General features: G+C 37.9%; 1 protein-coding gene across 3 annotated transcripts in view; it reads right to left on the bottom strand.

The window, feature by feature from the left end:
* CAMKMT (calmodulin-lysine N-methyltransferase) overlaps window positions 1–14,892 on the bottom strand; it is a 425,501-nt gene that overhangs the window by 282,836 nt on the left and 127,773 nt on the right. Inside the window, exon 4 of one of the 3 annotated variants that reach the window (XM_070798587.1) lies at window positions 15–14,892. This exon is cut by the window's right edge and continues 23,211 nt beyond it. The exons of the other annotated variants lie outside the window; for them this stretch is intronic. Coding sequence (XP_070654688.1) covers window positions 71–997 — 927 coding nt within the window. The 5' untranslated portion in view covers window positions 998–14,892 and the 3' untranslated portion in view covers window positions 15–70. Of the gene's footprint in view, window positions 1–14 lie in introns of those variants that run through there. 3 annotated transcript variants of the gene reach the window in all.

Here is a 14,892-nt window from a genome sequence, read left to right as displayed (position 1 = left end):
AGTATGATCCCGTTGCCATTTACTTTATTGTTTGGGGTTCGAATTTATACACCATTTTTGTGTTTCCTGTCTAGAGAATATCCTTTAGTATTTGTTGGAGAGCTGGTTTGGTGGTGCAGAATTCTCTCAGCTTTTGCTTGTCTGAGAAGCTTTTGATTTCTCCTTCATACTTGAATGAAATCCTTGCTGGGTACAATAATCTGGGCTGTAGGTTATTTTCTTTCATCATTTTAAGTATGTCTTGCCATTCCCTCCTGGCTTGAAGAGTTTCTATTGAAAGATCAGCTGTTATCCTTATGGGAATTCCCTTGTGTGTTATTTGTTGTTTTTCCCTTGCTGCTTTTAATATTTGTTCTTTGTGTTTGATCTTTGTTAATTTGATTAATATGTGTCTTGGGGTGTTTTGCCTTGGGTTTATCCTGTTTGGGATTCTCTGGGTTTCTTGGACTTGGGTGATTATTTCCTTCCCCAGTTTAGGGAAGTTTTCAACTATTATCTCCTCAAGTATTTTCTCATGGTCTTTCTTTTTGTCTTCTTCTTCTGGAACCCCTATGATTTGAATGTTGTAGCGTTTAATATTGTCCTGGAGGTCTCTGAGATTGTCCTCATTTCTTTTAATTCGTTTTTCTTTTATTCTCTCTGATTCATTTATTTCTACCATTCTATCTTCTAATTCACTTATCCTATCTTCTGCCTCTGTTATTCTACTATTTGTTGCCTCCAGAGTGTTTTTAATTTCATTTATTGCATTATTCATTATATATTGACTCTTTTTTATTTCTTCTAGGTCCTTGTTAAACCTTTCTTGCATCTTCTCAATCCTTGTCTCCAAGCTATTTATCTGTGATTCCATTTTAATTTCAAGATTTTGGATCAATTTCACTATCATTATTCGGAATTCTTTATCAGGTAGATTCCCTATCTCTTCCTCTTTTGTTTGGTTTGGTGGGCATTTATCCTGTTCCTTTATCTGCTGGCTATTCCTCTGTCTCTTCATCTTGTTTGAATTGCTGAGTTTGGGGTATCCTTTCTGTATTCTGGCAGTTTGTGGAGTTCTCTTTATTGTGGCTTTTCCTCGCTGTGTGTGGGTTTGTACAGGTGGCTTGTCAAGGTTTCCTGGTTAGGGAAGCTTGTGTCGGTGTTCTGATGGGTGGAGCTGTATTTCTTCTCTTTGTTTAGTCGCGCTGTGGGGAGGGAGGGAGGGATGCTGCAAACAAATAACACTGGCATGCGCTCGCAGTGCCTCAGCCACACTGGGTCTGCCCCCGCTCACGGCGCGTGTAGTCTCCCTGCCCACACTGCTCGGGCTCTAGGTTGTTCCGCTGGGAACAATCCGAGGCTGGCGCTGGGTTGCATGTACCTCCCAGGTCCAAGCCGCTCAGGTTCAGGCACTCGGGTAGTCCTCAGAGGCGCAGACTCAGTTGGGCCTGAGTTTTGTGCTCTTCCCAGGTCCGAGCAGCTCAAGTGATGAGGTGTTTGGCGAGCGCCAATGCTGCGACTTATCGCCTCCCCGCCACTCGGTTATCTGGGTGTAAAACCGGCGCACCTTCTCAGGCAGATGTTAACCGTCCAAAAAGTTTTAGTTAGCAAAGAAGCCTGCTTACAGTTTTATAGATAATGTCTCTCTGGGGCTGCGATTGCCCCCTTCCGGCTCTGGCTGCCTGTCACCGGAGGGGGAAGGTCTGCAGCCGGCTATCTCTGTTCAATTCTTTGTTCCGTGCACGGGCCTGGCGGTCTTAGGTTAGGGCTGGCTTTTCGCGTGGTAGATATCCCACAGTCTGGTTTGCTAGCCCAAATTATTTCGCTCAGATAGTGCTCAGGGTATTCAGGCCAGATTCTTACTCTAAGCGATGCAGCCCGCGCTGCGCCTCCCTGCCCAGCCCCCGCTTGCTAATGGCGCGTGCAGGCGTCTGCGCTGCTTCTCCGCTGGGGGAGTTACCGTAGGACTCGCAATCTTCGAGTTTTAATTGTTTATTTATTTTTTCTTCCTGTTATGTTGCCCTCTGTGCTTCCAAAGCTCGGCACAGATTCGGCAGTGAGAAGGTTTCCTGGTGTTTGGAAACTTCTCTCTTTTTAAGACTCCCTTCCCGGGACGGAACTCCGTCCCTCCCTCTTTTGTATCTTTTTTTGTCTTTTATATTTTTTCCTACCTCCTTTCGAAGAGTTGGATTGCTTTTCTGGGTGCCTGATGTCCTCTGCCGGCATTCAGAAGTTGTTTTGTGGAATTTACTCAACGTTTAAATGCTCTTTTGATGAATTTGTGGGGGAGAAAGTGTTCTCCCCGTCCTACTCCTCCGCCATCTTGGCTCCTCCTCTCTTGACGATATATTTTTACCAGCTTTTTTTTTTTACACATTATCAAACTGTAATGAGGATTTTTCATTTAAAAATTTTACAAATATGTACTCTTCATAGTCCTCAATCATAATAATCAATTCTTATGGAAGGCTGCAGAAGCATTTGTTTCTTAATGAAAAGTCATGAGAGGATTTTGAACCTAAACATATTGCCCACTTTGATTTTACATGCATGTGGACATAATTAGGGGCCATCCAGCAATCTTGCTTCTCCTGACATCATTCAACAAATAGTTCCTGAGCAACCACTATGTGACATGGGTGAGAACACTGAGTCAAACAGGACAATGCCCTGCCTTCAAGGAGCATCATCACCCCCAGTGATGATGAGTGTGTGTCTCACGCAGTGGGAGGGAGACACAGAGTGCTGCTCACACACGCTTCTCAGAGGAACACCTAACCTAGCAGGAGTGGAAGGTGAGAGACGTCAAAGAAAGCTTCCTAGGGATGCTTTCAGTTTTTCTAATTTACTAATTATAAAGTTTATCTAACCCTTATTTGCCATAAAGGATCCTCTGTTTCCTAATCAGTTTGTTTTCAGTTCAGTTCAGTTCAGTCGCTCAGTCGTGTCCGACTCTCTGCGACCCCATGAATCGCAGCACGCCAGGCCTCCCTGTCCATCACCAACTCCCGGAGTTCCTCAGACTCATGTCCATCAAGTCAGTGATGCCATCCAGCCATCTCATCCTCTGGCGTCCCCTTCTCCTCCTGCCCCCAATCCCTCCCAGCATCAGAGTCTTTTCCAATGAGTCAACTCTTCGCATGAGGTGGCCAAAGTACTGGAGTTTCAGCTTTAGCATCATTCCTTCCAAAGAAATCCCAGGGCTGATCTCCTTCAGAATGGACTGGTTGGATCTCCTTGCAGTCCAAGGGACTCTCAAGAGTCTTCTCCAACACCACAGTTCAAAAGCGTCAATTCTTTGGTGCTCAGCTTTCTTCACAGTCCAACTCTCACATCCATACATGACCACTGGAAAAACCATAGCCTTGACTAGATGGACCTTTGTTAGCAAAGTAATGTCTCTGCTTTTGAATATGCTATCTAGGTTGGTCATAACTTTCCTTCCAAGGAGTAAGTCTGTTTTAGGTAACTCTAATTCATATTCTTTAAAAAAAAAAATTCTCTGGATACAACTTGAAGCACTAAAGAAAAAGGACTTTAAAGAAGTGATCCTTTCTAACCTCCCACCCCGTGCACTATTGGCTTAGAACCACAATGAACGTCCAAAAGAGCCATTTTTCTATTATTTCTCCACATCTTATCCTGTGGTGCTCTTCAATCATGTTAAATACGGCAGACAGACAAGTACGGAGAGTAAACTGGCAAACTCGCCATTCAGGTAACAAAACTCTTCCCACCCTTTCCAGAGAGCTTGCCACAGAATCTGCTGCAGGATCCTAGAAAAAAATCAGGTCACTCTAACAAACTTTTCAAACTGTAAGAAAATACAGAAACTACTCAATCTCTCTCTCTCCCTCTCTTTCTTGGTGTGTATGTGTATGTACGTATGCACATACATAACTATTAAGAGCTATGCTCATTTTTCTTTGAGAAAAATATTAGCCCATCTTTTGTGGATGCCTACTAAATTTAATTTGATGCCATTATTAAGGGATATAAAAGAAAAAAGATGGAATATATTATCAACTTTTTGGGGGGCTGCATGGCATGTGGGATCCTAGTTCCCTGAGCAGGGATCAAACCCACACCCCTTGCACTGGAAGGGCACAGTCTTAAACAATGGACCGCTAGGGAAGTCCTTATCAGCTGTTTTTAATAACTCCCTTTCCCCAGATGTTTTTATGCTATTGAAAGAGACTAAATCTGAGGCAGTATTCAAACACCTCATCCCTGCCAGCACCCAGATATCACCACACCATCTGCAGCAATTGTGTACTGCCTTGGCTGTCACATTAGAACTTTAGACTTTACAGTTAGAGAGAACCTGAGTTCACATGCCTCAGAAAATAAAATGGCTTGCCCAGGGTCACACAGCTCATTAGAGGCAAAAGAGGTATTAGTGCCTATGGCTGGCTCATCCCTTTATTCCTTTGAATTCTCAACCAAAAAAAAAAAAAGAAAAGAAAAGAAACCCCATCTCTAGTCCCAAGAAGTTACAGCAAGAATGCAACAAAACGTATTTTGCTCTGAATTTCTCTAACATCTGATTCACTTCATTAGATTAAAAACAATCTAACACTTTACACTGCATCTTAATGTTGAAGTTTCAAGTTTTATGTCCTAGTCTTTTACGTTATTAACATTTCACCTTCTGTACACGTTATCCTTTGGCAATACATTTTAAAAATTTGGACCAAATCCTAGAAAATGAGTGTCTCAGTTTTATATATCAGAAGAGGGAAGGAGGAAAAATGTGAAGTGGTATCTATGTCTTACCTACCTAAACACACACACAAAAATATATTAAAATACCCTGCACAGAATTTCAAGAGGACACAATTCAAAGAATAACAATAAATGCAAGTCACCAAGAGATGACATTTTCATGACCTAAGCTTGTTGCATACTGTTCCTCCCGCTCCTGTCTACTGACATCCAGGAGTAAACCCTAAGGGAGTTGTTTTGAGTGAGGGTTTCTGTATGTCTCTTTGAATAGGAATACAAAGTGACAGAAAAATAACTCAAAATTGCTATAAAATGAATGGTATTTCCAAATGCGCAAGCAAACAACGTGCACTTTAATGTAACACATTTCTTATTTGGCAGTAAGTTAAAACATACGTTGTTTGAAGTTTATATAAAAATGGATGAAAAGGTGTTATTTGTGTTAAAAATGAAACCAAATTACTAAGTGGTTTGAAATCCATGGCTTTTATTATCCAAATGTAGCCAGTTAAAAGTAATGTCACTTGAAGAGTAAAAATAAATTAGGGTTAACAGTTACTGGTTTGCTTGGTTTTGCTTTGTTTTTTTGATGAAGGAAATAAACAAAGTAAAAACCTTCAAACATGTGCACTTAGTCATTACAATTTCACAATTTCCTTTAACACAATTCCAAAAAACAAACAACAAAGAAATTTAGTTACCCCTTAAAATCAAACACAAATATTTTTTCCTGAAGGCTTTTTCTTCTATGAATTACCAAAGAAAAGAGCTGTCAAATGCTTAGTCTCACTTCAAAAAGGAAAAGTCAATGGCAGCAGGTAAAACTCAAGTGGTCAAAATGTCCTCATCAACTTGCCCTGGGAAAAATTTCGTCAAGAACAACAAGAACAAAAACCAAAAATCATTATTATCAAAGAAATTATTTTTACCATCAATAGTTTGATTAGTGCTTTGCAAAACAAAAGAAGAGAACATACTCTTGAACTGTTTAGACGGAAAAGACAGAGAAGGAACAAGTTTTCAAACAGGTTGGAAAAACCGAAGAAGTTCAGAACTAACACTTAAAAGCAAAAAGAGGTTTTATTACTTGGCTTTTAAATATACAGTATGTCCAAGAGCGTGTGTTTCTTAGACCTAAGATTCCTGGCATAGCTGCCATTTTTCTAAGGTCTTTTTCTATAACTTATTTAGGATCCAAGATAATTTTCCCCTGTTGACCATCATTTAATATAGCCAAAAATAAGATACAGTATGCCCCCAAAGATCAGATAACTTAGCTCTAATAAGTACAATCAAAGAAGCACAACCTGCTATAAATCCTTAAAGTAGGTATGAGTGCCTTAAGAAAAAAGCTAAATTTTCATGTATCCCATTTTGAGTCCTGGGAAAATAACTGCATCATTATCTCTGAGCAGCACTGGAAATGGACCAAGTTGTAAAGAAAGCCAGTCTATAGACAAACACCATCAATGGTGTTGGGTCCAAAGATGTGTCAAGAGATGTCACTACAATAGTCCACCACTGGTTTTTGCCCTCGTTAAGTTGGTCAAAGGAAAGTTATGACCAACCTAGATAGCATATTCAAAAGCAGAGACATTACTTTGCCAACAAAGGTTCGTCTAGTCAAGGCTATGGTTTTTCCTGTTGTCATGTATGGATGTGAAGAAGGCTGAGCGCCTAAGAATTGATGCTTTTGAACTGTGGTGTTGGAGCAGACTCTTGAGAGTCCCTTGGACTGCAAGGAGATCCAACCAGTCCATTCTGAAGGAGATCAGCCCTGGGATTTCTTTGGAAGGAATGATGCTAAAGCTGAAACTCCAGTACTTTGGCCACCTCATGCGAAGAGTTGACTCATTGGAAAAGACTCTGAGGCTGGGAGGGACTGGGGGCAAGAGGAGAAGGGGACAACAGAGGATGAGATGGCTGGATGGCATCACTGACTTGATGGACATGAGTCTGAGTGAACTCCAGGAGTTGGTGATGGACAGGGAGGCCTGGCGTGCTGAGATTCACGGGGTTGCCAAGAGTCGGACACAACTGAGTGACTGATTTGATCTGATCTGATCTGAAGTTGGTCAAAGATACTTCAAGGTGCAAAACACCTTAATTACACTGCTTACCATGATCAATTGTATTTATTTAACTTCTGAAATATTTTTTACATCTTTATTCTTGTCTAGAAATAACAGGAGTTGAAAAACTTAGAACACTTCAGAAACTTTACAGTGTAACTGTCCATGTTGGATAAAAGTATTGACATTAAAAAAAAGAATAAGTTGGGGGCTTACCTGGTGGTGCAGTGGATAACAATCTGCCTGCCAATGCAGGGGACACAAATTCAACCCCTGAGCCAGGAAGATCCCACATGCCCCGGGACAACTAAGCCTGCTGCTGCTGCATCACTTTAGTTGTGTCCGACTCTGTGCGACCCCATAGATGGCAGCCCACTAGGCTCCTCTGTCCCTGGGATTCTCCAGGCAAGAACACTGGAGTGGGTTGCCATTTCCTTCTCCAATGCATGAAAGTGAAAAGTGAAAGTGAAGTCGCTCAGTCGTGTCCGACTCCTAGCGACCCCATGGACTGCAGCCTACCAGGCTCCTCCGTCCATGGGATTTTCTAGGCAAAAGTACTGGAGTGGGGTGCCATTGCCTACAAACCACAATTATTGAGCTGGCGCTCTATAGCCCAGGAGTTGTAACTACTGAGCCCATGTGTCCTAGCCTGTGCTCACAAGAAGAAAAGCCATCACAATGAGAAGCCCATGTATCGCAACTAGAGGGTAGCCCCTGCTCGCCTCAACTAGAGAAAGACATGTGCAGCAACGAAGACCTAGCACAGCCATGAATAAATAAATCTTAAAAAGAAAAGTTAATGGGAGGTGAAAACAAATTTAAGAGGAAATAAACTTTTAACCTATACTAAGCTTCTGTTGCAAATATAACCTACATCTGCTAACATTTCAAATAAATGTTAGAAAGTATTAGTGAATGTTCTCTTTACTCTCACATGCCAGCATTCTGTAGGCAAATGAAAACTAAAATGCTTTTTTTCATTAATATTCATATAGTCTCGCTAAGGTTTATGTATAATACTCGCCTTTTTCCCTCTGTCCTTCAAAATCCAATGGGCAATAAAATTGTATTAAGATCTAGATGATAACAATCTCCCATCTGCAGCACTCAAATACTAACTAGTGCATCACATTTCAAAAAGTTGGTCAGCTGGAATCTGGATTTAAGTTAAATCAATTATACGTCAATTATATTTAAATAAAGCTATGGGGAGGAGATGAATCAATAACGTTAAGAACTAAGTCTGGCTATTTAGCTTATTTTAAAAAGCAAGAAGGAAAACGTTTTCTGAATTTCATGCTAAGATTTTATATAAATTTGTTGATAGTTTTAAATAATGTTTATCCTCAAGGTATTTTTAAGACAATTAGTTATCAGACAGGAGGTGCAATAAGCGAAAGAAGAGCAGCAAGAAAAGTGTATCGTCTAAGCTTCACAGTCACAAAGAACATCAAAAATAGGTCATGTGTAGAGTTACAAGAGATACACTGACCAGGCTGAAAGACAAACCATTCATTAGAGTGCATTGAGAATTAATATTTTTTATAAATTATGTAATCACCCCATGAATAGCTCAATTAAATTGATTTCTATACTGAAGAATTAATTTATTAAATTAAGATATTTAAAATATTTCATGATTTTTGTTTTGGCATTTTCTTTACTTCTCAAATACACTGGAAACCAGTGGCATACTAAGGGGTGGGGCATGGTAGGCATGTTTCACCCGAGTAGGGAGAAATAATTTTAACCCTGGCATTTTTCAAAAAAAGCTGTCACGTGTGGATAATTAAAAGCAAATTAACTTTCAATTTTATTATTTTTCAAAATTATCTAACACCCTTCATAGCCCCAGACTGGACTTCCCCTGCCATCCTCCCCAGTCCTTGGCATACCCTGGCTGGAAACCTCAAAAAAATGGAAATAGCTAAGATCTGTCACAATCTCTAACATAATCTGCATTTACTTATCATTCTTAAGTTACCTCTTCACTGTTTTCTTCTCTTCCTTTTATTTCTCCTGTTCATTTAATTTTAATCATTTTACAAAGAGATAGTAAAGCTGAATTTAGATCTTACTGAATTTTTAGGCTGGAATGGAGAGAAATAAAACTAAAATACTGCTCATTTAGTAAAATACTGCTCTTAGAACATGAGTTATAATATTCACATACTCAAAATCCAAAACACTTCAAAATGAAAACAGAGCTTTTAGCTGTTAGAAAAACAAAAAGTGAGCTGTTGGAAATTGCAAAATAATCTGTATGTTTTTCATTTTTATACATCATATATGTGAAAAAAATTCTTAATTTCTTCACATTAAAAGTAAAGTATAACATAAACTGGATGTCACACTTGATATGCAGGTCTAATTATGATACATTGTCCTTATACTAAGTAGATATGTGATAATTCATGAAAAAATCTTTCTCATTGAAAGCTCTTTTAATCTTCATTTTAAATTGAATTTTTCTTGTTTTCTATATAAGAATCCAATTTTTCTCATGTAGAATCATTATTTCTTCCATTCTGTTATAAAGTTTTCAAAGCATAAGAATCATAGTTGCTAATTCTCACAGAATTCTTCTATAAAGTTTATTTTTCTGTCAATGTTAATCCAAGCCTGATAATTCACCATGTATCTCATGAATCCATTTTGGAGTTCTGCCATGACATCATAATATAAAAAGTACTTCATGAATTATAGATCTGGAAAACACTACACTAGAGGAAGAATAAAAAATTCCAAACTTAAACAGCACTACAAAAAAAGAACATTGCCTAGCAAAATCATCTCAGATTTAGAAAAATTAACAAAAATAGAAATATAGTAAGTACTTTAAATGAACCTCATAAAACAAAGGCTTTTCCGATTGTAATAAATATACTTGGAACTTAAAAAATGTCCTGGAGAGGAGTCCACATTGCATAGTAACACAACTGAATTTCCCTTTACAAATAAGTTATTAAAATAATACAAATATTACTGAATCATATGCTACTGGTAAATTTACACATTTCATATCCCTAAAGGTAGGCAACTGATATATATGGGAAAAACGAGTTGTTTGATGCTCTAATGCTGTTTATGCTGATAGGAGACATATATTCCATGCTATTCTTTCATACATCTAAAATATTTTTTGTACAATTATATATGAAAAATCTCAATTTTAGAGCTTTCTTACACACTACAGAAAGATTTACAAAGCTACTTAAATATGACGCAGTAACTACCTAAAACCCAAGTGTCGCATGATATAAAGAAAATACCAAAGAGCATTTGGAATCTGTCTGTAGACTTGTTGGAAAAGACCCTGATGCTGGGAAAGGCTAAAGGCAGGAGGAGAAGGGGATGACAGAAGACGAGATGATTGGATGGTTATCACTGACTCAATGGACATGAGTTTGAGTAAACTCTGGGAGTTGGTGATGGACAGGGAGGCCTGGCGTGCTGCAGTCCATGGAGTCGCAAAGAGTCGGATACAACTGAGTGACTGAACTGAACTAAAACAGAATTATTTCACTGAGGAACATGTGATGTCAAAGCTTCTAGAAAAGCTAAATCCACTAGCAGGGGAATCCACTGGAGAGCCACCATACCAAGAACTGTGGGAATTTCTAAATTAAAAGGCTTCGTGGTCTTTTGTCTATTTGAAAGCACAAAATGATGAAATTTGAAGACTTCTATCCATTTCACATATCTTTTGATCATGCTCACACAACAGCCAAGACAAAAGGAAGGATTTCATTTGTCTTTAGTTATCTGGCTTTGGCATTATCTTTAAACAGTTTATATTTGTAGTGTGACATAAACCTCTGTTCTTAGGACTCCCATGTCAAAATTTCACTTTTTAAAAACAGAGTTAATTTGACAGAAAGCATTCCAATAGTAAAAAATACGAAATTCAAACCTGGCTTCTGTATTTGATTATAATTATAACCACAGTTCATATTTCAACTTTGTATAATAAAGGAAATACCAAAAACTCAAAACTTTTGAGACACTATTATCTATAATAACTTTGTTATAAAGTCTTTTCTAGTTTTAAATGATTCAAGAGCAATTTGAAAATAACACTGAACTCTATGTTATCAGGAAAAAGAAATTATTTCACATATTATAGGGTAATCAGAGACTTTCCAGAAGAGCACTCTACTACTCTGAGGAAAGTGCTATGTTCTAGAACCAGAAATATCTTTTCAGTCTTTAATTAACTGTAAAACTTAACTACAACAACAAAAGTACCTGGAAAAGGGTCTTAAATTCTTCATCCTAATTTTCAGTGCTATTAAGAATTATATATTTCAAAATTATCAAATCTATCTATAAAATGTCTACATACAGAGGAATTCCCTGCTGGTCCAGTGGTTAGGACTCCGAGCTTCCACTGAAGGGGGCCTGAATTTGAGCCCTGGTCTGGAAACTAAAATTCCAGAAGCCAAGTGGTGTGGCCATAAATAAATAAATTTAATGGCTGAACACAGGCACTTTTCATGCTATGAACACCTGACTTACATGTTGATGTTCAGTCGCTCAGTCGTGTCCGACTCTTTGCAACCCCATTGGCGGCGGCAGGCATCCCTGTCCTTAACTATCTCCCAGAGTTTGCTCAGATTCATGCCCATTGAGTCAGTGATGCTAGCACTGAGATTTAAATCATAAACAAGACAAAGTTATCCTTAAGAAGTGGGACTTCCCTGGTGGTCCAGCGGTTTGGGCTCTCTACTCCCAACGCAGGGTGCCCAAGGTTCCATCCCTGATCAGGGAACTGAGATCCCAAATGCTGCAACTGAGACCTGCTCAGCCAAATTTTTTTTTAAAAAAGCAGCAGCAGCACCTTACAGTGTCTGGAGGGGGCAGGGGTATATATGCTAAAGATTCATGTGGTGGAGCATAGAAGAAGAGCACCTGGCCCAAACTCACAGCTCCGGAAAGGCTTTCAGGAGGAAGTGGCATCTGTGCTGAAAAGCTCAATGGCTGTAAGTTCTATGACTCAAGTTCCTGGCCTTGACAACATTCAGGTCCATAAACACAATTGCAGGTAGGCAAAGAACCAAAGTCCACAGAATCTTGCAGCACCATGACACTCTATGAACAACATCAGCACATGTTATGAGCCTGCAGCTGAGTGAACAGTTTAATTAAGCTCCTCTGTTGAACCAGCTCCCCCAAATCAGAAAAAGGGTCTCCAGAGCCCCTTACCACCTTCTGGCCAGTTTTTCCTCTGCTCTCTATTTGAAGAGCTTAAAAAAAAAAACAACCTGTTTTTTTTGTGAAACTTGTTTGTTGAAGTACAACCTATGTAACAGAAAAACAAAGAAACAAAATCATCACTGAAAGACTTATCTCAAAGTGAACACACCCACATAACCACCACCCACTTTAGGGAAGGAATAGGACCAGCACCCTTGAAGCTTCCCTTGTGCCATTTCTCTCTTCTCCAGATGTAACCATTACCTTGATCTTTAACACTATATTTTTGCCATTCTTTAAACTGTATATAAATGGAGTTTACAGTGTGTATTATTTTGAGTTGGGTATCTTTTGTTCAACATTATGTTAACAAGATTCATCCAGATGTGTGTAAAAGTAGCCATTTTCTTTGTTTTTAGTATTCCATTCTATGAAAAATTTCTTTATTTGGAAATGTTATTCTAATTATTTATTCTAATGTTGATAGGCACTTCTATTTTTTCCAGTTTTAGCTATATGAATAATACTGTGAACGCTCTTGTGTATGTCTTTCAGTGCATATATACATACATTTCTGTAGGGTCTACTATACATAAGAGTGAAATTGCCAGGTTACAGGACATATACGTTCAGCTTTAGCAGATACTATTGAATAGTTCTCCACATGGTTTTACCATTTCCATATAGTTGCTCCACATCTTTACCAACACTTGGTTTTGTCAGTTTTTAAAATTTCAGTCATTCTCTTGGGGGTACATCAGTATTTCATTATGGTTTTAATCTGAATTTCTCTGGGACTATTTTACTTTAGTATCTTTTTCTATGCTTATCAGTCATTGGATATCCTGTTTGTTAAGTCCCTGATCAGGTCTTTTGCATTTGTGAAATGAGATTCTTTCTTTTTCCATTGGCTGGTAAGAATCTATCATATATTCTGGATGCAACTCTTTAAACAGCAGTTATATGCATTGCAAATAGCTTCTTCGATTCTGTAACTTTTGCCTTTTCCTTTCTGAACAGAACAGAAGCACAGAAGTTCTTAATTATCAGCCAATTTATCAATTTTTTCCTATATGGTTATATTTTTTAATTTTGCTCAAGAAATATTTATCTACCTCAGAGACATAGAGATATTCTTACATATTTTTGTTAGAACATTACTGTTTCATGCTTCACATTTAGATCTATAATCCACTTAGAATTGATATTTGTATATACTGTAAGTAAAGAGTGGTGATTTATTTTCTTCTGTAAAGTTATCCTGTTGATTCAGAATGCTTTATTGAAAATACTGTCCATCTCCATTTTTCTGCCATATAATCAAGTTTCCATAAATGCATGGGTCTGTTTTTGAACTCTACAATATTGCAACAGAGTCTCATCTCATCTTTACACCAACACCACACTTCTTAATTACTGTAGCTTTATAATAAGCCTTGATATCCAATAGTGTAGATCTTCCAACTTTCTTCTTTTTCTTCATCTTCACTACTATTGGTTCTTTGCATTTGTCTGTACAAACGATTGCATTACAATCATCTGTCCATTTTGCTAACTATACCTCATCTCTCTCCCACCCAGTAACCTCAGATCACTTTGGAATGTTTCTCACTACTAGGATTTTGTGTAATAAGCAGCACTAATTTCTGCAAAAATGGCATTGGGTATTAGTATGAGGTATTTCATACTAAAGGCTCATAGCTTGAGGAGAAATCCCCTGATTCTTAGCAATCTGCTTCAGTCTCTTAGAGATTTTGCAAGGAAACATATTTCTCTAAGATATATTCTGTGGTAACTGCCAGCATCCTCAACTCTTGGAGAATATTCAGATATTCCATTCACATCACCCTTCAAAATTAAAGGGAATTTTTAAAAAAACTTGAATTCAAAAAGATACATGTATACCCCAGTGTTCACTGCAGCACTATTTACAATTGCCAAGGTATGGAAGCAACCTAAGTATCCATCAATAGATAAATGGACAAAGAAAATGTTTCATACATACACACATAAAACAGAATATATTCAGCCATAAAAAGAATAAACTTTTGGCATTTGCAGCAACATGGATGGCTTTGGAGGGCTTATGCTAAGTAAATTAAGTCAGTCAGAGAAAGACAAACACTGTATGACACGTGGAAGTGAAAAAATACAACAAACTAGTGAATATTTCAAGAAAGCAGCAGACTCATAGAGAAACTAGTGGTTATAGGGAGGCGATACAGGGGTGGGCGGTAGAAACTACTGGGTGTAAGGTAGGCTCAAGGATGAGTTGTGGACAACATGAGAAATATAGCCAATATTTTGTAGTAACTCTAAATGGAAAATAACCTTTAAAATTATATTAAATTTTTTAAAAATTAAGGAGAATCATAAAATTGTTAGAATTTTAGAATGCAAAGGGTTTTCCAGAATTACTCTTCTTTGGGCTAATTCCAAATTTACTTGAGTACCAGTTTTAACAATGAATGATTTCTCATATAATTTTCATTTTATATTTTTATGAGAACTGCAACAGCATTAGTTTTCCTTAAAATTTCAGTTACATAAATACTTTCACATATTCTGTGGCTCGGAATTCTCAACACCCAACTTAACGAGCAAATTTTAGAAGCACAATGGTATATGATTAGAACTTAAGAATTTAGAATTCCACTTTGGGCTGGGCCATCATGTATTTATAATTATTTTTATATAGACTTTCTACACACAGAAGAGCAATTGTATATTTCATATAGAAATTGCCTATTTCATAGATGACATTAATTAGTTGAAGACTTTAAGACTGGTACAGTCCATTAGGCTGCAAGGACTTCAGGACAGGGACTACTGAATCCCTACATCTTAAAAATAGTAAAGCTCAATAACTGTGGTTGAATTCATGATTAATTAAGCTTTATTTCATCATTGGTTTTACAAA

The sequence above is a fragment of the Bos indicus genome, chromosome 11, assembly GCF_029378745.1.
Source record: "Bos indicus isolate NIAB-ARS_2022 breed Sahiwal x Tharparkar chromosome 11, NIAB-ARS_B.indTharparkar_mat_pri_1.0, whole genome shotgun sequence".
Lineage (NCBI taxonomy): Eukaryota > Metazoa > Chordata > Mammalia > Artiodactyla > Bovidae > Bos > Bos indicus.
Note: the sequence above shows the minus strand (reverse complement) of the source record. Positions and strands in the feature narration are given on the sequence as shown.